Below are 27,806 nucleotides of genomic sequence, written 5' to 3'. Positions count from 1 at the left end.
AGTGAGGGATCATTGTCCAGGATGGGTTGTAGATCACTGATGATGCGTTGGAGAGGTTTAAGCTGAGGACTGTAGGTGATGGCCAGTGGAGTTCCGTTGGTTTCTTTTTTGGGCCTGTCTTGTAGCAGGAGGCTTCTGGGTACACATCTGGCTCTGTTGATTTGTTTCTTTATTTCCTTGTGTGGGTATCGTAGTTTTGAGAATGCTTGGTGAAGAACTTGTAGGTGTTGGTCTCTGTCTGAGGGGTTGGAGCAGATGCGGTTGTACCTCAGCGCTTGGCTGTAGACGATGGATCGTGTGGTGTGTCCGGGGTGGAAGCTGGAGGCATGAAGGTAGGCGTAGCAGTCGGTGGGTTTTCGGTATAGGGTGGTATTAACGTGGCCATCGCTTATTTTGTACTGCGGTGTCTAGGAGGTGGACCTCCCATGTAGATTGGTCCAGGCTGAAGTTGATGGTTGGGTGGAAGCTGTTGAAATCATGGTGGAATTCTTCCAGGGTCTCCTTCCCATGGGTCCAGATGATGAAGATGTCATCAATGTAGCGTAGGTAGAGAAGGGGTGTGAGTGGATGAGAGCTGAGGAAGCGTTGTTCCAGGTCAGCCATAAAAATGTTGGCATATTGTGGGGCCATGCGGGTGCCCATGGCGGTGCCACTGGTCTGGAGGTATATATATTGTCACCAAATTTGAAATAATTGTGCGTGAGGATAAAATCGCAGAGCTCAGCAACAAGTTGTGCTGTGTCATCATCAGGGATACTGTTCCTGACAGCTTGTATTCCATCGGTGTGTGGGATGTTTGTGTAGAGAGCCTCTACATCCATGGTGGCTAGGATGGTGTTTTCTGGGAGGTCACCAATGCATTGTAGTTTTCTCAGGAAATCAGTGGTGTCACGGAGATAGCTGGGAGTGCTGGTGGCGTAGGGTCTGAGTAGGGAGTCCACATATCCAGACAGTCCTTCAGTGAGAGTGCCAATGCCCGAGATGATGGGGCATCCAGGATTTCCAGGTTTGTGGATCTTGGGTAGTAGATAGAATAACCCCGGACGGGGCTCTAAGGGTATTTGATTTGTTCCTGTGTTAGTGTAGGGAGTGTCCTGAGTAGATGGTGCAGTTTCTTAGTGTATTCCTCAGTGGGATCTGAGGAAAGTGGCCTGTAGAATTTGGTATTGGAGAGTTGTGAGAAAGTGAGTGCTTCTGAGCTGTGCCCCCGTTGGTAGGCACCACACAGAACTGAGACTGTGCTTCTCAGCAGACAATGGCACAACTGCCAAGCCTATATTCCTCTCGCTTCTGCCCAGGAAGCTTATCTCACTCTCAAATTGCCAGAGTCACTCACTCAGAGTCAGCCCCTGATCAGCATCCTGCTATAGATGTCATCCCTGCTATCCCAGCTGGAAAATCCACTGGGTCCAGAAGGCCTTTCTTCCATCTCCTGCTGCTCTACTGAAAGAGATAAGGGAGTGGGAGAGACAAGAAGCAATGAAGAAAAAGGGTGAGGAAGTGGAAGAAAGGAGAGAATATGTGGAGGGAGGATGGAGAAAGAGTGGAGAGGTGGGAAAACTACGCACAGAGTAGAGCAGTGGTTCCCAAACTTTAAAACCTGTGAACCCCTTTCACTAAAATGTCAAGTCTCATGAACCCCCTCCTAAAAATGAGTATTTCCAGTGATTTTCTCCTTTACTTGAGTATAAATTATAGAAGCAGTGATCTTGGAAATATAAAATTTGTTTTTGACATGCTTATTACACACTATTTATTATTATTATTTATAATTACAGTATTTTTATTACATTATGAAAATGGCAACACTCTTCCAAGATCTCACTTTCATAGCTTGCATCACTTTGAATAAGCCTGTTATAAGACAAGGCTCCTATGTTGCATCAAGGAGTATCAGATGTGAAACAGCACGAAGGCATTTAATAACCCAATTCAAAGAGTTCCTCCTACACAAGCATTCAGATCTTGAGCAGTCCAGGCAAAAAAGGCACATTACAACAAAGCTTAAACTTGTTCTTCATAATAATTTTAAAAACAATACTAGCTGTCTATTTAATTTTAAAAACAGCAAAAAATATCCACCTCTCTTTCCGTTTCTTATAAGAAGTCTTGAAGTTTAAATCTCCTCAGTGTGATAGATAAGCTTGCTTTGATCTGCTTAGCTCTTGGAAGTCCAGGGGCTCCAGCCTGCTGGCCTCATGCTGCCTGGGGTCCCTGGGGACAGCTCTGTCCACCATTAGGAATTTTTTTCCCCCCGATAACCGCCTGTAAAATTTCACGAACCCCAGGTTGGGAACCACTGGAGTATGCTGAAGGGAGAAAGAAAAGGAATTTTTATGGAAGTTGGCTAGGACATGTTCAGGAATCTGTAGGTGCACCACTGAGAGTTATCTGAGGCAGGATTGCATGTGTCCAGTCAGGCCTGTTCCCATGCTATTTCACCCTATTTTGTATTGGCTGCTGAAAAGGGTGCCTCAAAGCTAAATGTGCCTTAAAGACAGTTAATAAAAAATCCTCTCTGGGGATATCCCCTCACCTCCACATGAGAACTTGGAAGTTGAGGCACCAACAGCTCGAGGGAAGGCTGGCCACTGTCATGTTACTGCACTCCACTACTTTGAGCTACTGTGCTGGCATTTATCTGGACATCAAGATAATCAATTTGTGGCTGCAGCACTCAGAGTCATAGATTACCAGGACATCATGACCTAAGGCCTGGCTAGGCTACGGAAAAAGGCCCCATCCTACTTAACTGTCCTCTCAAGGACAAGAGCATAAACAAACAAACTAACTAAAACCCCACCATCTGTGCCACAGCATAGATCCGACACAACACCAAGTGTGGACAGCCTTTGATGGTAATGAGATAGTCAAAGCCATCTCTGCAAGGTAGCACCCTGGTACTCAGTGCATTTACAAAGTATCATTGCTAGGATTTTGCCTCTAGGAAGGCAAACCTTTTGGTCAAAATTCTCCCACCATACCCTAGACTTTTTGTTTCTTTTGGGATATCCCTTAGTTGAGTTTTTGTAGCAATAATATTTCATTTTTAATTATTGCCTTATTTATTTGGGGAGCCTTCAGTTCTCTGTCAGTCAGCAACATGGAGCTCATGATTGCCAAGAGAGGAGCTGGCTGCGGCTATCACTGCTTTTAGCCATCAAAAACCTTCAAGAGCTTGTGGAGTTCCACCATAGTCATCCTAGGAGGCTGGGACCCAGATGTTAGAAATCTGCCAGAATGAGCTCTTCAGATCTTTGCCTGAATAGACCTATTAAGTCTAAACTTGTGCCATTAACTAACAACATTGATATCGCTGTCTGAATTTAATTTTCTCTGGATGTTTTCCTTTTCTTCTCTAACTCTTCCCCTATTCTACCAGGTTCAGAATATACATTATTGCTAACTTTGAGAGAAGCTATGTCAAACATATACGTGAAGCTACAAATCTTTACATCAGTCTATATCACAATATTATTGCTGTTTGTTATACTTTTTTGTTCTGAAGTTCTGCTATGAAGGTAGAATATGATTCCCATGTATGAATCCCATGTATGAATTTGTATGATTCCCATGGCATATTTTAGTTATTCTACTCTATTTTAATACTAATATATAGTATTTTTAAAACACATTCTTTATTGAAATGAATATACAAATGAATATCAGAGATTCTTGCTGGATGTAAGAATACTTCAATTTTGCAAATATAGATCATTCTACATTCTGAACGACATAGGCATAAGGAGCCACCCTCATGGATCTGACTATAGAATTGGGGACTTAATGAAAACAACAGTTTATTTTATGCCATTCTAGCTATCTACAATTTTTAAAGTCTCTATTATTACTCAAAAACTAATAAATATGTTATTAATCATTTCCAAGTAGAGAGACATAATCCAGAATGTGCACTTAATGTCACACACAACAATATATGTATACACTTATCTGGTTTAAGATATTCAGTAGAACACAGCACATGAAATATACATTTATGATACTAAACCACACATACATGTTCTATTGTGTATCATTTCTTATATAATCAGAATATTGTTTGATCTCTAACTCAAGATACAAGATAAGAATTTGGCTTATTCTGAGAGACTATTTGAAAAAAAATAAAATAAAAGGCAAGATTGAATAGTGATCTAAATTGAAACCATGATCTTTTAAAAGATCTGTATATATAACTATATATGGATCTGTATATAACTATATTTGGTTATAACTTAAGATCGTAAACTGTGAACATCATCATTTTCATTTAGTTTATCTTTCACTTTTCTCAATAAATGGTATTTTATAAAAATTTTAAAATCTGTTTAGTATATAGGCTTTACAAACACTTTATTCATACTGAATTATGAATGTTATGGCTAAACTAAATTCCATGCATATATGGGCAAATCCCTAAACTGCTAGCCTTGTCTTCTCAGCCATCCAATCCCCTGAGAAAGCCAATTTTCTTTCATGTCTGAACAAAAGAAAAATGTACTATTAAAATGCAATTCAGAAGTGATAAAAAAACTGTAAGTGGAGCAGCCGGCTCTCAGCACCTTCTGTGTATACTCTGGGACACTGGGGCCACATTAATTTTTTGTGCGTGTGATGTCCATCCCATGTGCAAATTAGCATTACAAGTACCATAATCTGTCTTATATGAGAGCTACCTGTCCCAGGAGTGTACACATACTTCTGTAGCTTTGTATTATTAAAAGCTCTGTTACCTCTGTGTTTTTGTTTTGTTAATTTTATATAACATTTGTTGGGATGCTGGCTGGAATAAATTGATGTTACTAGTGAGATACTTAAACTTTATTTTTCTGAAGGGGAAAGTGGATGGAAGGTTCATTGATAAAATTTACAGTTGCTAAAATATTGATTTCCCCCAATAAATGATTTTTAAAAACACATTTAGCAATCCATAGACAGAAATAATAGTTTTATTGCCATGTGATGGGCTGACCAGTATGGAGAGCAGAGCTTTGCCACTTCCTAAATGAGAGAAGCCTGGTTCCAGTCCAGAGCCTGAGGCAGCCTGTTACCTGGATGAGCCATTTGGAGGATAGGATGACTAGGCATCAGTAAAAAGGAACAAAACACAGGGAGACAAGTCTGGAGCAGTAGGGTGGGATCCTGCTGATGAATCCACAGATGACCTTGATTTTTAGCTTCACTGTTTTCCCTTTTTTGTTTTGGACTCTAAAGCCCGAGAAAGGGCAAGAAGGCTAAGGCACCATGATACCGGACTTGTAAGGAGTGACACCTAACCATCTGAGACCTGCAGCAGGCTAAACAGTACCTCTTTGTGCCCTGGCAAGGGCACCACTGAGACAACCTGTTTACAAATTTGATATTGAATGCAGGCACACTCTAGCCCCTGTGGAAGGGAGCTGGTCAGGACTTAAAAAACAAAAACCCAACAACCACCACCACCCAAACCCCAGAAAAAAATTCCTCTTCTGTAGTATGGATGTGGAATAACTACTGGATGGCAGAGCAGAATGCTCAATGCCAACAGCAGCAATAGCAACTCCTCCAGCAGGTGACCATCAAGCAGCAGCAGCTGATCTGGAATGCAGCTGCCCAGCAGCAATAAAAGCGAATGCAGCAGATTGTGACCATACTGTGGCCACCCACAATGGCTGGGCCTATTGGCACAGATCTGACAGGAGCCCTGGTCCAGAAAACTACCAAAGATGGGACCTGAAGATGATGCAGAGGCCTTTCTCAAAACACTTGGGCAAGTGGTACTTGACCAGACAGTGCAAGCAGCCTAATATGGGTTAGACTCAGTGACATCACAAGATTATGTACAAGTCAAAGCAACCATTTTGTCATATTGGATATCTTGCAGGAAATGTTCCTTCATTGATTTTGGGAGAAGCGATATCCTCCAGATGCCTGTTCCCGCATGGTGGCACAGAAACTGCAAGACTGGTGTTGGCAGTGACTCATATTTCAGACAGAGACAGGGATTCAAGTAGCAGAAATCATTTTGCTTGAACAAATAATGCTGATTTTCCCACCAGGGGAAAAGATTGAGTTCTATGTCACTGGCCCATGACAATGGCTGACACCATCCAGCTATTGGATAAATAGAATTGTGCTGACTACTGAAGATTAAGTCCCTCCGAACTTCTGTCCCAAACTGATGCTTTGGTAGAATGTTTCAATGGGACACTAAAAGACATGTTAAAAAAATTGTTGCCACAGACACCCAACACTGGAACCAGTTGCCTCCCTTCTGCCCTCCCATTTGTTGTGGGGGAGGTGCTGCAGTCATCTACAGGCTTCTCCCTGTTTGAACTGTTGAATGGGAGACAACCGCAGGGGGATTCTGGACTTAATACAAGAAATATAGGACGAACAGACCACTGGGGCTGACAGTGTGGTACAATACATCCTCACCCTTCACAATAGGCTAGCAACTATAGGTATGTTCAACAGGGAGAATCCCCTATTCCCAGAGTGCCCAAGAAACAACCTATAATAAAGGGACCCTCCTCCAAATGTTCAGACCCAGAGACCAGGTACTCTCATTGTTCCCTAGCTTGAAGTCAAAACTGTTGGCCCACTGGCAGACCCCTTACATGATTGTCTGCCAGGTAGGGACAATGAATTACAAAATAAGGCAACTGGACAAAAGACAAACCAAATAAACCAACCATACCAATTTCCTAAAGCCATGGAAGGCCTATTTATAGCTCCCTTTTCTCTGGAATCAGAGTTAGGGTTGCAGACAGCCAATATCTCAGGACTCAGGATGGTCTGTACTATGGGCAACCTCATACCAGAGCAGAGGGTCCAAGCCCATCAGTTGATCACTGCCTACCCAACGGCATTTTCTGCCCCATCTGGACAAACCCATCTCACATGGTGTCCTGGCTCAGTTTGGATGTGGCGGGAAGTAAGGGAAAAGCTGCAGCCACTTTTCCAGAAGATGAATGAACCCATGAAGCAAAAATTACAATCTATGCTGGACCTTGAGAGAAACTTAGGAATCCCTAAGGCCCTTTTTTCAGTTATTTATTTTATTTTTAATTTACCGGAAATATATTGGGATTTATTAAAAGTTTAAAAACAGGAGAAAATTGGTATAAACGGAAAATGAAGGTCAGTATGTGTGGAGGGGTGCCTGGTACTCACAGGAGCCAAGGAGGACTGGTGCCCAGTACTCACAGAGGCCAAAGGGGGCACTCACCATGTGGCAGTTGAGGAAGCCTTCCGCCCTCTATTGGGCTTACTTACCCCCTCCCCATGCAGAGGAAGCAAACGGGCATGCTGAAGGACCAGGGTCATGAGGGGAACAGAAAGCTGCATCTGTAAGTGCTTGTCTCCCTACCAGACAGAGCCTCCCTGGATCCCAGCACTTCAGCACAGCCCCATCCTCTTCCCACTGCAGGCTTTGTCCAGCTGCAGTGGGGGAGCAAGATGGGCAAGGAGCCAGGTCCCGGCAGCTAAGACCACTCTTGTGCTGAAAGGCTGGGGTGGAGAGGGGACTCTGTCCAGCAAGGGAGCCAGTTCTCACAGAGTGCAGCCTTCTGCTCCCTATGGGCCTGTCGCTGCAGCAGTGGGCAGTCTCAGCTGTTAGGATCCAGCTCCCTGCCCATTTCACTCCTGCACTACACAGAGTGAACAGACGGGGATCACGCTGTAGGGATGGAGTCAGGAGGGGAGTGAAATGCTTCAACCTGTGAGCACTGGCTCCATTGCCAGGCAGAGCCCCCTGCTCCCACTGCTGGCCTTCAGTATGGCTCCATTCACTTCCTCTGTGAAAAATGGCCAAAATCCAGGTTAAAATTGGTTAAACCCAAAATTGGCTTTTTCAAGGAAAAATCAGTAAATACCAGTAAAGAGGGACTTTAGGAATCCTGTAGTGACTGGAGAAGTCCAATAGCATTGGTCCCTAAGCCAGACGAGACCACCTGATTTTGCTCTGATGTTAGAAGAGTCAATGCCATATCAAAAGTTGATGCATAATCCATGCCGTGTGTTCATGAGCTGCTAGACCAGCTGGGCCAAATATTACCACCCTGGATCTTACCAAAAGATACTGGCAAATTCCTGCCAAAGTCTTGAAGAAAAATGGGCTTTGCCATCCTTTTGGCTTTATCAGTTCTGGACTATGCCATTTGGCTTACAAAAGGCTCCAGCAACTTTTCAATGGTTACTGAATCAAGTTCTCCAGCCCCACAGTAGTTGTGTCACCACCTACCTCAGTGATGTTGTGATCAATAGCTGGCACTGGGAGGATCACCTGACACAGATAGCTGCTGTATTCCAGTGCCAGACTAATGGCAAACCCTGCCAAATGTGGCATGCACAAAGATGAGACAACCTACCTGAGGTATACCTTGGTGAAGGGTCAGGTACAGCCTCTGGTGGACAAGGTCCAGGCCTTAAGGACCTGCCCTACTATAACTTCAAAGAAGCAGGTGCACTGGTTTCTGGGAATGGCAGGATACTATAGCTGGTTTGTACTGGGATTCTTATCCATTGTGGCCTCCCTCACCAATCTGCTCAAAGACAGTAGCTCAAAAAAAAATTATTGGCTTTCTCACAGGATGGAAGGCTGTGAGAAATCCTTTCAGATCCTAAATGCTCACCTCTGCAGAGAGTTCACCTCATACAGCCCAGATTTCAACAAGGAATTTCTTCTACAGACTGATTCCTCTGAAGTCGGGTTGGGAGCAGTCTTGTCCCAGACAATCAACAGCAGGACGTAGAATCATAGAACTGAAAGGGATCTTGAGAGGTCATCTAGTCCAGTCCCCTGCATTCATGGCAGAATTAATTATCTAGACCATTCCTGACAGGTGTTTGTCTAACCTGCTCTTAAAAGTCTCCAATGATGGAGATTCCACAACTTCCCTAGGCAATTTATTCCAGTGCTTAACTGCCCTGACAGTTAGGAAGTTTTTCCTAATGTCCAACCTAAACCTCATTGCTGCAATTTAAGCCCATTGCTTCTTGTCCAATCCTCAGAGGTTAAGAAAAACAATTTTTCTTCCTCCTCCTTGTAACAACCTTTTACATACTTGAAAACATGTCCCCTCTCAGTCTTCTCTTTTCCCGACTAAACAAATCAAATTTTTTCAATCTTCCCTCATAGGTCATGTTTTCTAGACCTTTAATCATTTTTGTTGCTCTTCTCTGGACTCTCTCCAATTTGTCCTGAAATGTGGCACCCAGAACTGGACACAATACTCCAGTTGAGGCTAAAGCAAAGAAGAGTGGAAGAATTACTTCTCATGTCTTGCCTACAACACTCCCTGCTAATTCATATCCTATCCTCTACCTAAGCCAAAAACTGTTCCCAAGAGAAAAAGCCTACTCACCATGATAGTGAAGAAAAAGCGGGCTTAGTTGTGAAATGGGCCATGGAGGCACTCACATATTACCTCCTAGCAATAAGTTCATCTATTCACAGAAAGACACCAGCCCCTGACTGATGAGGTGGTACCTGTCTCTCCAGCCCTTCTCATTTCAGATCCAGCAGAGGGCTAGGACTGCTGATTGAAATGCAGACTTTTTGTTTCAGGATGGAGGGGAGCTGGTGAGGGAGGGGAGCTGGCAGGGGAGGGAAAGGTGTGTGAGGGGGCAGACAGGCCCCACCCTGGCAACGAGAAGTCTAAGGAGAGCCTGTGGACCCAGCTGACCCCACCTCACTACACCTTTAGCCAATGTCAGGAGTGAAGGGGGGAGTGAAAAGGAGACCTAGTCCAGTTCAGGACAGACCAGTAAGGAGAACAGGGCTCTACTACTTCCTTGATGAGGTAAGCCTCATTCCAGCCCAGCGCCTGAGGCAGCTTATTTTATGGACGGAATGAATAGGCCCAGGAAGGCTGATAAAAGGAGCTAGCTGCACAGAGACAAGCCTGGACCAATACGGTGGAGTCCTGCTGACAAATCCATGGGCAATCCTAATTTATAAGTTCACTGTTTTCCTTTTTTTTGTTTTGGACTTTAACACCCCAGAAGATGTAGGACTCAGGTGTACAATAGCCAGAAGATTAAGGCAGCCCAGCACTGGATCTGTGAGGGGCAACACCCAACTGTTGGGGACCCACAGTGGGGTGAGTTGTGCCCTGTTGGGTCACAAGGAGGTGCTGCTGAGACAAGTTGGTCACATCCCACATTTATCAAACTCCTTGTTTTAACAATCCAAATCTCATGGGGACTATGGCCTTCACATAAACTCCCAACTTTCTTTTCAAATTTTTAAAATTAGCTACACTATCCTCATGACAGCTCAGGCAAAATAATGTTCTAAACGTCTGAAACACATGCTTTTAATTCTAGCAATCTAATCAATTAACTACCCTAACACAGAATAAAGAATACCTGCTGCTTTTCAGAACACCAGCAATGGCATATCTCAGGATTTTAATCTATATTAAAATGTGATAAATCTGAACCAGATCATTTGCTCCTATGATGAAATGTATGGCAGGGGATTTAGGAATAGGAAATCTTTGTGAGGCTCCCCTTACCACATGCCTCTGCACAACAGACTGTGGGACCTGTCTAGAAAACCTGCAAATGCCCGTGGGAGGTTAGGGCCATCTATATTAAAGCCCTCTCCCTCCATGTCAGACTTGTGCCCCTTGTAGCCCCAGGCACTGGCAGCATGGCTCCCCTATCAGGGAGATCCCCTCAATATTATTAATGGTGGCAGAATTATGCCCTTAACTATTACTGTTCAATACAATTAAGCAATCTTGTGATTAAGATGCACCATTGGTGATTTTATCAAAAGCAACAGACATTTTTTTAATCTATGGTCTACAAATACATTATAATTAATGTGACTATTAGTGTAGCATGTTACTACTCAGAGTGAGTAAGAGTAGCTGAATTGGGCCCTCAGGGTTTGGAATGTAATTTCTAAAATAAGCTACAGTTTAAATACAGTGGTTGGTAATCATCCAGGCAATCACCTGGTTATGCAAATGAACCAAAGTTGCATCTTCACCTAAAAGTTTCCATTCCATCATATCATAACTGGATGATTCTCTAATGTGGCACCACTTCTTTCAAAAAGCGAAGAGCCTGGGAGAGAAAATGCATTAGTTCTATTGCAACACTGAGAGGAGGAGATGAACAAGTTAGTGGAAAGTTTGTTGGGTATATATTCTGCTCATATCTCACAGCATTTATTCCTCTGATTTAAAATACTACCTACTGCAACCATAGTAAAGTAGTAATAAATATACAGATGTTTTTATCTTTCAGATTTTTGCCATTTTCTTCATGTCATAAAAACCAGGAGTATGACCCATTAATTCATACATCAAGTAAATATGGCCAAATGACTTATGGAATTAAACATTTCCGAGAAGAACATCATGAGAAATGGGTAGCAAACAAGGTGAGTCACTGTAATATTCAGCAAAGTGATAGATTTCTAGATTGTTATTTTATTAAAATCAGAAAGCATTGGGCCTGGTCCAAAATTCATTGAATTCAATGGGAACATTTCCAATAACTCTGATGGGCATTGATTCAGGACTTCAAGTAGTATAATGGATTTAATCTTTAAAGGCCAGATTCTACAAGATACTGAGCTTTTTCAACTCTCTTTGAAGTCAATTGAGGATAAGGGCACTCAGCACCTCCCAGCCGGTGCTTCGCACTTTATGGAATATTGGGGGGAATATACCACTTTACTTGCAGTATGTGCAAAAGATATCCTGTTTTATGAACTGCTTTTTCTGATCTGGTAGAAGAATAAATATGAAACACATAGTGAATACTACTGAAAATCTCAACAAAAAATTGAAATATTAACAAATGCTTTTCTTCTTCCATTTTCTGCTCAGTTTTAAAAATGAGCAAAGAGCTATAGTTTCCATAGATATTTTCATCATTCTCTAATTTGTCAAAAACCATCTCAAGTCTTTCTAATTCCTGACACAATAGGATGTGATGTTTCTCAAAACTTTTAACAGTATAATATAAGTTCAATAGAAGGAATTCAATACAGGATAGGATGTCAAAAGTTTAAAAGCTTCAGTCATGTAGAGCATCAGTCACAAAGCATGAAATGGAAAAAAGACAATTGAACAATTGCTTCTTGGCGGTTTTGTAAGTTCTTGTCAGTTTTGGGAAGCAAAGGATTCTGAATTTATGTAACCTCCCAGTGGACTTAGGTTAAAGTGGATGAAAGAAAACTAAGTTCTTCTTCGAGTGCTTGCTCATATCCATTCCATTAGGTGTGTGCGCGCCGCGTGCACGATCGTCGGAAGATTTTTACCCTAGCAACACCGGCGGGTCGGCTGTGGAGCCCCCTAGAGTGGCGCCTTCATGGCGCTGAATATATACCCCAGCCGACCCGGCGCCCCCTCAGTTCCTTCTTACCGCCCCTGACGGTCGTTGGAACTGTGGAGCGCTGCTTAGCTGTTCTCCACTCTCCCTAGCTTAGTTCGTTATTCGCAGTTATAGTTATAGTTATAGTCCTAGTGTTTATAGTTAAATAGTTTTAAAAGTTGTCTAGTTGTTATAATAGTTCAGGGGATTAAGGGGGTCGTCTCCCCCTTTCTCCCCCGGCCGCGGGGCCAGGCTCATGCCCAACGCTCCCGGCTTCAAGCTGTGCGCCTCCTGCGCTAAGCCTATGCCCACGAGCGACCCGCACGACTCCTGTCTGAAGTGCCTGGGAGAGTCCCATCAAACAGATAAGTGCAAGATCTGTAAGGCCTTCAGACCAAGGACCAAGAAGGAGCGGGACTTTCGGCTCCGGCAACTCCTGATGGAGGTGGCACTTAGTCCGGACGCTCCATCTACAAGTCAGGCCCCGGCACCTAGCGCCTCGGTGCGCAGTGCCCCGGCGGCACCGGCCATGACGACCACGCGAGTGGCGTCAGATGAGCCTTCCCGGCACCGGACCCCGTCGGCACCGCAAGCACAGCAAGTGCCTCGGCGCCGGTCATTATCCCCAGGGCATAAGAAAGCCCATAAGACGGGGACCTCCGTGCCGAAGACGCTGGCTCCCCCAGTGCCGGGGGTAGAGCCGCGTACGCCGGTGGAGCACCGGAAACAGGTGCCTCCAGCACCGTCGACTCCGGCGCCGAGGCCGTTGAGTCCGGTGCAGACGGCGTCTCCACCGAGGCCGGCGGTGATACAGTGCCTCCCGTCGACGCCAGAGACCTTCGCGGCGGCGAGAGACTTAATAGCTCTCACGGAGCCGGCACCGCCTCAACCACCGGCACCGACGGCACCGTTGCCTCGCCCGGTCCAGTCGAGGGGGAAACCTGCCTTGATGCGCCCTCCATCGCAAGGGCTGGAACCTCGGCACCGATCCAGGTCCCGAAGCAGGTCCCCACGCCGCTCGCAGTCCCGGCACCGAATATCACCTCGGCACCGGTCGTACTCGCGGCCAAGATCTTCTCCGCGGCACCGCTCTACGTCTCGGCACCGCTATGATCGTCAGCACCGATCAACGTCGAGACGTAGTTCTCGGCACCGCTACAGTCGACGCTCGACGTCGAGAGGCCGCTCCCGGTACCGGGCATACTCCAGGTCCTCGTCGAGGTCCAGATCCGACTCCCGGCACCGACGAGGTCATCGGCACCGGTCGCGGTCCCGGCACCGATCGCCGGCACCGCGTGGAGATAGATCATCTCCAGACCGGCACCGTGCGGCACCGCAGCCCACGGGAATCGTCTCGACGCTCTCGGCACCGCCATGGCCATCGAGATCGGGGTCTCGCTCCTCGGAGGACCTCTCGAGATCGGCATACCCCCCTCAGGGGCAAGCCGAGGAACAGGACTTGGGCCATTGGCAGAACATAACAGAGGACCATTCTCATGGCCCATCTCACTGGTCGTTTTGGACCCCGTGGGCGTACCATCAGGCGCAAGGGGCTCCAGTTGCTTCGACCTCTCGCTCCGGTCACTCTGTTAGAAGGGCCCCGGAGTCCACCATCTCTCGGCCTCCGCCAGGGGGCATGGAGGCTTCCGTGTCCGCACCACCTGACGCCCTGGACTCAAGCGCAGGTGATGCTCCGGCCCAGGAGCAGGGAGACCAGGACCCTCCCTTGGATCCTGTTCCACCGGAGGCATCTTCCTCTTCCTCTCCGGATGAGGCAGTGGCGGGCACATCGTGCACAGGTCCACCTCCAATAGATCTTCGGGCTCACCAAGATCTTCTGCGTAGGATGGCCCGTAATATGGACCTGCAGGCGGAGGAGATAGTGGAGGTGCACGACCCCATCGTGAATATCCTCGGAGCGGATGCCCCATCGAGGGTGGCGTTACCCCTGATCCGCACGATACAAGCCAATGTATCTACGATATGGCAGACTCCTGCCTCTATCCCACCCACAGCGAGAGGGGTGGAAAGGAAATACTTTGTCCCGTCTAAAGACTACGGGTACTTGTATACCCACCCCCAGCCGTGTTCACTGGTGGTGGCTTCAGTGAACGCAAGGGAGCGCCACGGTCAGCAGGCCGCAGCGCCCAAATCGAAAGAGGCTAAGCGCCTCGATTTATTCGGCCGTAAAGTTTACTCAGCCGGAGGGCTGCAACTTAGAGCGGCTAATCAACAGGCGCTCTTGAGCCGCTATAGCTTTAACTCCTGGAACTCTATGGGGAAGTTCAAGGAGTTGGTTCCCCAAGAGTCCAGGGAGGAGTTTGGAGCCCTGGTGGAGGAGGGTAAGAAGGTGGCTCGGACCTCCTTACAGGCCTCCTTAGACATAGCGGACTCTGCTGCGAGAACCCTGGCCTCAGGCATCGCTATGCGGAGGATCTCCTGGCTCCAGGTTTCGGGTCTGCCTCAGGAACTGCAGCAAACCCTGCAGGATCTGCCCTTTGAAGGACAAGGGTTGTTTTCAGAAAAGACGGACTCTCGCCTGCAGAGCCTCAAGGACTCCAGGACGATCATGCGTTCCTTGGGGATGCATGTTGTGGGCCCTCAGCGCAGGCCATTTAGACCGCAGCCTCAGCGCTTCTACCCCCCCCCCCCCCGCCTCGTCAGAGACAGGACTCGACCCGGAGGCGAGGGCGAGGTGGTAGAAGAAGGTGGACCGGCCCTCAACCTGGTCAGAACCAGGGGCCACCTAGACCACCTTCAGGCCCCAGGCAGAACTTTTGAAGGTGCGGTCGAGGACGGCGCCCCAGTCATCCCACAGGATCCAGCCCCATCCTTTCGGGATCGCCTTTCCCATTTCCACCATGCCTGGTCCCTTATAACTTCGGACCGTTGGGTCCTTCGCACTGTGGACAGGGGATATGCTATCCAGTTTTCCTCAATTCCCCCCTCCTCCCCCCCTTTTTTCCCGTCCCTCTTCAGGGACCCTTCTCACGAGCAACTTCTTATACAGGAAGTTTCCACGCTCCTTACTATGGGGGCCATAGAGGAGGTTCCAGTGGAGTTAAGGGGCAGGGGATTCTATTCCCGTTACTTCCTCATTCCCAAGTCCAAAGGAGGTCTGCGACCCATCTTGGACTTGCGCGGACTCAACAAATTCGTAGTAAAGTTGAAGTTCCGCATGGTCTCTTTGGGGACCATTATCCCTTCCCTCGATCCTGGAGACTGGTTCGCCGCCCTCGACATGAAAGATGCATACTTTCACATAGCAATTTACCCGCCTCACAGACGCTTCCTGCGGTTTGTGGTAAGCAAGGTGCACTACCAATTTGCAGTCCTTCCCTTCGGCCTATCCTCGGCCCCAAGGGTGTTCACGAAATGTATGGCTGTCGTGGCAGCGTACCTTCGTCGGCAAGGGATACAGGTGTTCCCGTACCTAGACGACTGGCTGGTACGCGGTCGCACCAAAGAGCAAGTTCGAGCTCACGTCCACATAATAGTGCACACATTCAACGAGTTGGGCATCCTACTCAACAAGGACAAATCCACTCTAGAACCTACCCAGAGAATAGAATTCATCGGCGCGGTTCTAGACTCCAGACGTGCACAAGCCATCCTGCCAGACAATCGCTTTTGCACCATCACGAGCCTCATTCAAGGACTCAAGGCCTTCCCAACTACCACGGTGAGGTCGTGCCTTACCCTGCTGGGTCACATGGCTTCCTGCACGTACGTAACCAGGCATGCCAGACTTCGGCTTCGCCCACTCCAGACCTGGGTGTCATCAATATACCGCCCATATCGGGACAGCCTGAACATGGCGGTCACGGTCCCGAACTCGGTCCTGACCTCCCTCACATGGTGGCTAGACCACAAGGTGGTTTGCGAAGGGATGCCGTTTCACGCCCCACAACCCTCTCTGCACCTGGTCACAGACGCTTCATCCTTGGGTTGGGGCGCCCATCTCAACGAACACCATACCCAGGGCCTGTGGACTGCACCCCAGATAGCCCTGCACATCAATGTTCGGGAACTGATGGCGGTGCGCCTGGCGTGCCAGGCATTTCTCAATCTCCTACGTGGCCGCTGTGTGTTAGTTCTCATCGACAACACCACGGCCATGTTTTACATCAACAAGCAAGGAGGAGCACGTTCGTCAATTCTATGCCAAGAGGCCATTCGCCTGTGGGACTTCTGCATCGCCCACTCAATCCATCTCACGGCATCGTTCCTCCCTGGAGTCCAGAACACTCTGGCGGACCGACTCAGCAGGTCCTTTCAAACACACGAGTGGTCTATCCGTCCGGACATCATACATTCCGTTTTCCAGAAGTGGGGGTTTCCCCAGATAGACCTGTTTGCATCTCGAGACAACAGGAAGTGCCACGTGTTCTGCTCCCTGCAAGGTCGAGCTCCCGGCTCCCTCTCGGATGCGTTTCTCCTTCCCTGGAAGGACCACCTGTTTTATGCCTTCCCTCCGTTTCCTCTGGTCCACAAGGTACTGCTCAAATTGCGCAGAGACCAGGCACAGGTGATTCTGATCGCCCCAGCGTGGCCGAGACAACATTGGTACACCACGCTGTTGGAACTCTCGGTTCGGACACCGATCCCGCTTCCATTGTGCCCGGATCTCATCTCTCAGGACCACGGTCGCCTGCGTCACCCCGACCTGCAATCACTCCACCTCACGGCGTGGCTGCTCCATGGTTCACCCAGGCAGAGCAGCAATGTTCGCACTCTGTCCAACAGATTCTGCTGAGCAGTAGGAAGCCCTCAACACGGTCCACGTACCTGGCCAAGTGGAAGCGGTTCTCCTGTTGGTGCGAACAACGAGCCACGTCACCGTTGCAGGCACCTATTCCTCTCATTTTGGAATATCTCCTCTCCCTAAAACAGCAGGGGTTGGCGATATCTTCAATTAGAGTTCACCTGGCCGCTATATCGGCCTTTCACCCAGGGGAACTCGCGTCCTCGGTATTCTCTAACCCGATGGTCGTTAGATTTCTCAAGGGCTTAGACCGGATGTACCCACAACAACGTCAGCCCGTTCCGACGTGGGACCTCAACCTGGTTCTCTCCAAGCTCACAGGTCCTCCATTCGAGCCACTGGCCACCTGTTCACTTCTGTACCTATCCTGGAAGACAGCCTTCCTCGTAGCCATCACCTCAGCAAGGCGCGTTTCTGAACTCAGGGCGCTTACATCCGAGCCCCCTTACACAGTTTTCCATAAGGATAAAGTGCAGCTTCGTCCACATCCTGCCTTTCTCCCTAAGGTGGTTTCTCCTTTTCATATCAACCAGGATATATTTCTCCCGGTCTTTCATCCTAAACCACATGCTACTCGCCAGGATCAACGTTTGCATTCTCTGGACGTACGCAGAGCCCTGGCCTTCTATATTGACCGCACAAGGCACTTTAGAAAGACGACGCAACTCTTCGTTGCAGTGGCCGACCGAATGAAAGGCTCACCGGTCTCCTCACGCCTATCCTCCTGGATTACGTCTTGCATCCGGACTTGCTATGACCTGGCAGGTATCTCAGCACCGCACCTCACCGCTCACTCCACGAGGGCCCAAGCTTCCTCGACTGCTTTCCTGGCGCAAGTTCCGATCCAGGACATTTGTAGAGCGGCGGTTTGGTCATCAGTCCACACGTTTACAGCTCACTATGCACTAGTGCAGCAGTCCAGGGACGATGCTGCTTTCGGATCAGCGGTTTTGCACACAGCAATGTCTCACTCCGACCCCACCACCTAAGTTGGGCTTGGGAGTCACCTAATGGAATGGATATGAGCAAGCACTCGAAGAAGAAAAGACGGTTACTCACCGTTGTAACTGTTGTTCTTCGAGATGTGTTGCTCATATCCATTCCAAACCCGCCCCCCGTCCCCACTGTCGGAGTAGCCGGCAAGAAGGAACTGAGGGGGCGCCGGGTCGGCTGGGGTATATATTCAGCGCCATGAAGGCGCCACTCTAGGGGGCTCCACAGCCGACCCGCCGGTGTTGCTAGGGTAAAAATCTTCCGACGATCGTGCACGCGGCGCGCACACACCTAATGGAATGGATATGAGCAACACATCTCGAAGAACAACAGTTACAACGGTGAGTAACCGTCTTTTATCACACACCAATTTCTGCTAAACCAGGGCCTGATTAGTTAATGGGACTTCTTTGTACCTGAGTTTAGAAGAATCGGTCTTCTGGACATTTACACAGTTTAGAGGGTCAGTGAGGATGCAATTAAAATGAATTAGAAAATGTTCTCTTTTTAAATGTTTTAACAGTATACATATCATGTTCATATCAGCTCTTTAAATAGCGTCAGTGGTAACAGTATTAAAACATGTTTAATCACAGTTTTCAAGCATGTTTTCCCTGTAAGTGTACATCCAAGCCTACAAAATCTGTCTCCTATGTAAATATGTTGCTAAGTGTAAAGAACCCCGAATTTTTTTATTGCTTTTCTCCTCTACTCCAGCAAAGCTTCTCTAAAGAAAGAATCATATTCCTCTTTTGTCTACAACTACAGTGATAATACTGTAGCTAGCTAGCCTTCAGTCCGTTAAGGATATGCTTGCTCTCTGTCCCCTGCCATCGCTCCAGTTTAAAAACAGTAATCCCTACAAACATTTCAACTTGGTACTGAACATAAGGGAGAGAGTAAAAAGGAAAAACGAATTCTTGATTTTTTAAATAAGGTTCCTCACATCGATATTAGTCTTTGTGTTTTCCACGAGATGTCTGATTTGGAAATTAAGATCATTAATAAACGAAAAGCAGTTCTTTTCCCAACTTTTACAGTCAGCAGATTAAGACTTTGGTATTTTAACATAATTATTTTTATTAAACTGCATTGCACTTAAATGCACATAGGCCAATAATTGAACCTTCTTTTACAAAAAAAAAAAAGGGGGTCTGGATTTAGTTAAAACAAAATGAGATATAAGTAGCATTGTTGAAGCCAGCAGGCATAGTGTAAGTAGGTTATAGAAAAGCTTTTCCAAACATTTTGCTGATATTTCTCAAGTCAGACCAGCAACAATTCTGCTTTTCCAATCCTGGGCATTTCTTGATAATATACATCATATAAGCTAGAAACTTAGCTGAGACCACCAAACTCATTTTTACTTGTGATCTTAGACAGTTTTCAACCTAAATCTCTAGAGGTGAACAGCTATATCCATTAACCCAATATGACATCTAGCCTTCCAACTACTGATTCTAAATCAATATGAAGCTTCAATTAGGAGGCACTTACAAAAACAGAGAGCTAATAGGAAAGAAGAGCAGCTTCTTGACCTACCTGCTGCTTTTACTGGTCATTATCATCAGGAAAGAGTCTAAAAACTCCATTCCTCACCACTTTTTTAGGGAAAGAGGACCTTTCAAAAAAGGCCCAAGATCAGATTTTCATAATCACTACCTTTAAAAGAGGAACTCTTTCTTTTTAATCACCACTTTAAGTGATCTACACATTTATTTCTTGGATATATATTATGTTGTGCATAACTATACTGTACACAAGATGATCATATATGCAGGAAATGCTGTGGAAGACACTTAACAAAATGGAAAACACCTTCATGCTGTTGAAAGCCTAAGGATCTTTCATCTCAGAATCTATTACTCCTTCTTAGCACTTAATTGATTTTCCTACTTGGAATGTATCAAACTTTGTATATAAACACAATTTATATGACAATCTAAATAAAAGGATGATAGCCCTGCTAGGATGTGCATTCAGCCTATCACTGCAGCAGTGCACTGGAGAGGGAAAAATACTATTTTTCTTGAAATGTGATCACCAATGACAGGGCAAGCCTACAAATTGTTGTATCAAGTCCTCCCAAGAAATCACCTTGATGGTGAATGGCCTCTTCAAGTATTAATGGAAAATATGTTGAGCCTGTTCCAAATTATCTGTCAAAAAGCTAGCTTCCTTGTGTTTTATGGGTGCATCATATTTAATTATAAATTGCTCAGACTTATACACAGGTTTGTGTATACTGTTACTTTAAAAAAAAATCACAAAAAGATTAGAATCTGACTATATAACTACTTGATATCCTATTGAAGAAAGAATAAACAATTAGGGTGAATATTGATTCACTATATTTCCTCTTGAATAAACAAGATGGGGGTATAGCACATCCTTTCTCAGAACATCATAGCAGCTGTTAGTGACTGTGAGAACTTAATAGTTTTATTTCTACTTAGTAATGATCTCCAAACTGTTATCATACTCTATGATCATTTCAAAGACATCACCAAGTTAAGGGAAAAAATAGTGTTGTATTTACATTTTTCGCTGAAAGCATACAAATAGGTAAAGAGAAGTATTGCAACTGTTATGATAACTACTTGATTTTGGTTTCCACATTTGTAAAAACTGATAAATAATTTATGACTTCTTTTTTAACAGCACACTTCTAAAGCCTTATAATTTTTTGTTTTCAGTTATTTTTTATTTTTATTTATTTGCAAATGCTTTGAAATATCTTAGTCAGTATTTATATTAAGTATGCAGTTTTAGTATTAAGAACCTGCCAATCACCATGAGTTTAATCTATAATGATAGGTCGCATGTAGTTGGACAGTCTGGGAATCAATATACCAACTATAATTTTTTGGTGGTCAAAACACTCATATGTTCATATTTACTGAAGCAGAAATGCTATCCTACAGCTTTTAATCCGAATTGGAGTTAGTTTGCATATGCATTTTAGACAACTTACTTTAATGGCATCATTTAATGTTTTCCTTGTTCGGGAAATTCAGGAAGTGACATTTTAAGACGTTCCTTGTTGATAGAATCTTTCCTCATATGCCTTATTATAGGTGAATTACAACATGGCTGCAGCACTGTTTCATTATTTGCACATGCATTTTGGCCCTAAATACAATTTTATTATCTACAAAGCATAAAATATCCAAGTACTCCAAAGAATTAATTTAGAGAACCTAAGCATATTGCACAGAACATAAAGTTGACCTTTACCGTCTACAGCTTTTGGAATCGAGTGGGATGTGGAACACATCATAGACTTAATGTGGCACAACGCTGTCTGCAGAAACTTGGGTGGGACTGTGACTGCCTGCCCATTGCACCCGATGATTGAATCTGCTGTCACCAGCATCCTGATAATAATGAACATTCGGCTTAACGACCGTGATTATGATTATCATAATTGATGTGCAAGTGCAGTGTGTGAGGATCATTACAGCTGAACTGTACAGCAGAGAAACATGCCTTAGTTATAGATAATTTTACTTTTATGCATTGATTGGGATAAAATATGCCTTTCAAGTTCAACAGGCCAGCTTAATACAATTTTAGGAAGGTTTCTACATATATGAATTGATGATTATGAGCTTGCTGCAAAACAGCCACTCTAGCTGTTTGTTTTGAATGGTTTCATTCCATTAATAACAGCAAATAATTAAATAATTAGATATTTTCAAGGGGAAATATCTTATGAGTACAGCCTGCATTAATCAAATATCAAATTAAAAGTGTTTCTGATTGCTCTGGCATTGCCTATGTATGCTAGGAAAAAACAGGATATGTAATTCACCACCAGTACAGCTCCACTGACAGTTGCAGCACTGGAAGCTGTATTGTGGACAGGACACAGGCATTTTTATCACTGTGTTGTGTAACCTACAGAGCATGTGGTAAATATTCCTGTGCATTGTATACACTACAGCTTCCATCATTTTTGCCATCGGTGTAGAGCTACAGATCCAGATTTTGCCAGGGTAGATACAGTCATTAACAATTCATCAGAGACGATCCTTTTTTTTATTTTCCATGATAATGATTGCATTCACCTGAGCTTGTAAAGAAATGCACAAGTATGTGAACAAAAGCATACACTAACTAAATATATATACACACACACACACATATATACATACATATATATACATATACATACCCAAATAAAAGTGTATTTGTACTGCCGATGTGAGTTTGTATAATGTGTATACATATGTATGTATATAGTAGTGTATGTAATGATACTTGTTTACAGCAGGACTACATTTGGTTTTTAAAAGCAAATTCTTTGCCCAAACATCCTGGCCTTTTTACTAGGCACAGCACCACTCTGTAGAACAAACTCTTGAGCATGGATTGGATTGCCACAGAAAAGCTTGCAGGAGGGGACTCAGGAAGAAAATCACTCTGAGCATTCCCGTTGCAGAGTTCCTCATGCATTGATCCAGTGAACTGGGATTTGTTCTCTTTAACAACAAACTGCTGGGCATGCAACCCTATGGATTCACAAAACACCAGGACAATTTGCATAAAGGCTCTGTGAACTGCTTTGGCTCCAACAGGCTACCGCAATGGCTAACTGGAGATTCATTACTAGAACTGGGCCAGAGGTACCAACAGAAAATATAATACAGCCTATAAATCTCTGTGGGGTTGGAAGTGTGCAAGCCTCTGACCTGCCCACATCTACCTCCAACCTCCTCCTCCCTCCCCATGTATACCTAGCACCTGCAGACCACTGTCTGTGGAGTATTGCTGGGGTGGGGGGAATAGTGTTCTTTAGTGTTTTTTCTGTGAGGAAAAATGTTTGTTTTTAAAAGTCAGTTTTATCAGGCCTGGGACCAAAACTACAAATGTATTAATCATAATTGTAGGGTTATTGCATGGTCTTACTAACAGGACAGAGTTAAGATTGTTTGGGTGCCATAACTGTGCATTTCCAAACCTTATGATGTGTGAATTCCTTTGAAATTTAACCTTAACACCACATATTCTGGATTTGTAATGCCTGTATTTTGGAATAATTACAAAATACATTTAATATTTTTTACCCATAACCTTATTCTCAACCTTAACTCCCTTTTAACATTGTTTCTGGAAATCTCCTAGTTGTTTTTTGTTTTAGATATAAAAAAAATCATACAAAGATTACCCAATAATTAGAAAATGAATGTCACCATGTGACATCTCTAATGAGTTAAAAATTTGTGGAATGATTACATCATTTTAATTTTAAAAAAAACTTTTAAGGCCATATTCACTGGAATGCTCTGGATGCTGTGCAGCACTTTGAGTTACAAACACACAAGAAGGGGAGTTTGTAAAATTTTTGTGGGTCAAATTCTTGGTGCCCAGTTCAGCTGCTTTGTATTTCGCAACCAGTGTAAGGCAGCTGAAAAGCTGGCCTAATAGGGTAGTTGGAAATTAGCATAGTGTAGGGGAATTACCAGGTGGTGTAGTCAGCATAGCTTAGGGTGACCAGATGTCCCGATTTTATAGGGACAGTCCCGATTTTGGCGTCTTTTTCTTATATAGGCTCCTATTACCCCCCACCCCGTCCCGATTTTTCACATTTGCTGTCTGGTCACCCTAGCATAGCGGCCTCCACGGCTACATAGAGGACATGTCAGAATTGGAAAGGGTTGTTGCCAAATCATGCTGCTCTTCCAAGGCTAGAAGGGACCCTGGTGATCTTCTAGTCTGACCTCCTCTATAACGCAGGCCACAGAACTTCCCCAAAATAATTCCTAGAGCACGTCTTTTAGAAAAACATCCAATCTTGATTACAGTCTATCAGTTCCTACATGGGGAACAAATATTTAATCGAACAAAGAAAGGTATAACACAATCCCCAATGGCTGGAAGTGGAAGCTAGACAAATTCAGACTGATTACCCACTGCGACCCCCAGATCTTTTTCAGAGTCACTTCTTCCCAGGATAGAGTTCCCCATCCTATAAGTATGGCCTACATTCTTTGTTCCTAGATGTACACATTTACATGTAGACATATTAAAATGAATATTTTCTTGCATTCAGTTTAAGTGATCTAAATAGCTCTGAATCAGTGTTCTCTCCTCTTCATTATTTCCCACTCCCTCAATTTTCATGTCATCTGCAATGTTAAATGTTAAAAATATTAAAAAATGTTAAGTGATGTTGAGCCAAGAACAGATCCCTGTGGGACCATTATTACTTGTGTAATTTAGAGCATCCCTTCAGCTGTTCCAAATTATGCATTGGACTTAATTAGTCTTTAGCTGGCCCGAAGATCTTACAGTCCCCTTTCTTCCTCTTGCCCTGACCACAGCTCAGTCAAAACCAAGGATCTGGCCCTGTGATTGTAAAGTCTGTGATATTTATGAAAAGCCATCTTTCACAGTCACTGTAGACCACATTTTTGTCTGCTATGTGTTATCCTTCAAAATAAGTATTGTGAGTCAGACCCTCTGATGCACCCTAGTTTACAGTCACTTTTAAGTTTCTCCTTGCCTAAGCAGCTCCTGTGATACCCACACCCCTAGCCGTTAGCACAGGAGGAGCACCAACTATCTATGCACCAGCAATCCCCAGCCCTTGGGACCCTGGACAGCTAGCATAAAATAAAGCAGCCCTTTGGATGGTTTGATTTATGCCAGGGACCAGCCTAGTATGCAAATGGTCCCAGGATCAGGGAAACATAAAACTGCCTTGAATTTACTTTTGCATTCCTCTCCTGATCTGTGTCATGTGCATCTCGGCCACAGCCTTAGAGCTGGACCTAAGGTTTAAAGCCACTATCAATGGTTTAAGTATCTTAAAGAGAAGTGCAATGTAAAATCTTGTCGATCTTATTGGGTTAACACACAAAACAGTCTGTCAATTTGATTTACATATTACTTAGTACACAACTTTCCGTTATAGTATTTCCTTTTAGTAAATACTGTAATATGCTTTTGTGTACCATATATTTAAAAGGCAGAAAAATGTCACAACAATCCTCATGAGATACCACGAAAGATACACTGAATGTTAGCAATAGGTAACAATGGTAATTTACTTTCTCTCATTACCATATGTTGCATCATTCAGTCGGAGGCAAAAACAATTGCCATAATTGGTTTACATATTTGACAGTTTGCATAAACAGAGTTTTCCCAGATTTCTGGTTGGAAGACTACATCATGTTTACTGAAATATGCTTTCTCTTGAAGACCACTTTGTCACTGATTTCATTAAGTCAAATGGTACTAGAGTTCCCATGGGAAAATGTTCTTGAGTTATAGATTTTTCTTTCTGAGAAGATCCTAGAGGTCATCCTACCGGGGCTGCCTTTGAAAATGCTGCTCTTAGTAAATTCTGTAATGTAAATGATGGACTGATAACCAGATTATTAACCATAGTCTGGCTGTCAAGTTATTTTTGTAGGTGCATAAGGAAGGTTAAAACTATGAGGCAAATTAAAATCCACAAAACGATATTATTTAACCAAGTGTAGAAAAGACAGTGTGAACAACTGAAAGGTTAAAAAGAAAGCCTGGAACAATTTTCTGTTGAAGGTTACTGTTGACTCTAAGAAAATAATGATTTTGAAAGAATAATACAAAGTAGTGACTGGGAAGATTCAAGTCATTTAGTAAAGTTATTTGCATGAGAAAAGATACTGTCACCACTTTTCTAATCAAATCCACTCTAGTGGTTATTTGCAAAGGGTTTGTCAGCAACTAGTAGAACATTTTATAAAACCTGATTTTCAGTTCTGTAATTTCTCAGCGGGAAAATGCAGTCCCTTGATGATGATCCAGGGCTTTGAAGAATAAATTGATTCTAAAGAGAAAATTAGATGGTACTTATTATACTGTCTAACTAGCAATCCAGTGTCATTTGTCTGTTGGATGATAAATGTCTTGCTTTGCCTACCTTCTTCATTTAATAATGCAACTTGCATGTTAGTGGCATAGAAAGAAAATCATGTATTTTTATAAGAGCAAACTTTGTCCATCATTTCTTATAGTACAGCTTGAGGGGCAACGATGTTTTCACTTCCTAAATAATTCTTCTTGTGCAAATTACTTAGATGTTATAAACCTCTTGTTTAAACAGAATTACTTTAGAAATAGTGTATACCCTGTAATCCCTCCAGCACTCCAGAAAAGTAAATGCTTCCAGGTTTTTAATGGAAGGTTATCAACTGAACTGGGAGTTGTACTGGTTGATGAAGTTCCACCTTAAAAGAATATTAAATAAACCATAAACAAACCAACAAATAAATAAATACAATTAGAACTGGGCATTCACTAGCTTAATGATTCTCAATCTGTTGGAACAACAGTTCTTCTTACCTGACAAGGGGAATATGTGAATCTGTATGGAATTTTCTATGCCATTTTGCACTAATTAATCGGTATTCTTGAAAATTTAGAGCTCATTCCTGTAGCTGCCCCATGTGTGATGCTCCCACTGAAATCAATTTAAGTCACATTTTCACTGAAGTCAACCTAGCTCTATTTTGAAGTTTGTGGGAGTTCTGCATACACTGTGGCTGCAGATTCAGGCCTAGATTGCCTTAGAGGACATTCATCTGTCATTATGTTCTGAAGCAAATAGAATTGAAATGAAAGAAGTCAAAAAGCTCTTTTGAGGAAATACATGGTATATATAGTTGTCATTAATGTAGCTCAATGAAATGCATTCAAGATACAGGGTCAGATCCCCAGATGGTGTAAATCACAGTTTAGCTCCATTGACTTCAATGGAGATGCACCACTTTATATGAGATAAAGAGCTCTCCCTCATAATTCAAAACAATATCATAGGCAAAAAACCTGACACCTGTTTTCAAGAAGGAATTTTCCAGGAGAAAGTTGTTACCCAGTTTCCAGAGGGATGAGAAATATTATTTCATTATGGATTTACTGTACCCTATCTTCAACTTCAAAATTGACTGTGGGCTTAAAAACTCAGGGCCTGATTCGCCAGCACATTCTCTGGCTACGTTGTGCAGTCTTGAGAGTCCTCACTCACATCCTGACCTGATGGCAAAGTATAATAGTAAATATTGTCCTGAGAGAGAACCTACTATATGATGCTGCTGCACTGTGCTTGAATATTTTTGCGATTTATACTCTTATTAGTAACAATATTTATTCTTTATAGATTAGAAGAACATACACCAAATATAAGCTCATCCTCCCCTTACCTCAGAGTATCTAGTTGCATGAATATGGGTTTGCAGGCCCAGTTACAATCTATAAATAGTACCAGTTCTTCAGGGCAGGTTTGTTGTTATGGTTTTACTGGGCACTAAGAGCCTGATTTTGTTCTCATTTACACTTCAGTAATTTAAGAGTACACCTCTACCCCGATATAACGCGACCCGATATAACACAAATTCGGATAGAACGCAGTAAAGCAGCGCTCCGGGGGGGGGGGGAGGCGGGGCTGCGCACTCCGATGGATCAAAGCAAGTTCAATATAACACAGTTTCACCTATAACGCGGTAAGATTTTTTGGCTCCTGAGGACAGCGTTATATCGGGGTAGAGGTGTAACTCCATAAACATCAATAAAGTTAAACTGGTGTTAATGAGAAGAAACTTAGACCTATTAAGTCAAAATAGGTTTTCAAATTAATTCTAGACTATGTTGTTGTATTTTGCAAACAGATGGATAAACTAAATATTCAGAACAGTATTATTTTGTTCATCATTGTAGTAATGGGAAAGAGAACATTGTC

At 44.0% G+C, this 27,806-nt stretch overlaps 1 protein-coding gene across 4 annotated transcripts in view; it reads left to right on the top strand.

The window, feature by feature from the left end:
- Positions 1-27,806, top strand: part of SPATA17 (spermatogenesis associated 17) — a 175,355-nt gene that overhangs the window by 116,224 nt on the left and 31,325 nt on the right. For 3 of the 4 annotated variants that reach the window (XM_065589431.1, XM_005288739.5, XM_005288742.5), the window contains exon 9: positions 11,245-11,380. In XM_065589431.1, the coding sequence (XP_065445503.1) occupies positions 11,245-11,380 (136 nt within the window). Of the gene's footprint in view, positions 1-11,244; positions 11,381-21,322; positions 24,230-27,806 lie in introns of those variants that run through there. The other variant, XM_005288740.4, reaches the window with a different exon arrangement.

This window comes from Chrysemys picta, chromosome 3, assembly GCF_011386835.1.
Source record: "Chrysemys picta bellii isolate R12L10 chromosome 3, ASM1138683v2, whole genome shotgun sequence".
Lineage (NCBI taxonomy): Eukaryota > Metazoa > Chordata > Testudines > Emydidae > Chrysemys > Chrysemys picta.
This window is presented reverse-complemented; position numbering and strand designations above follow the sequence as displayed.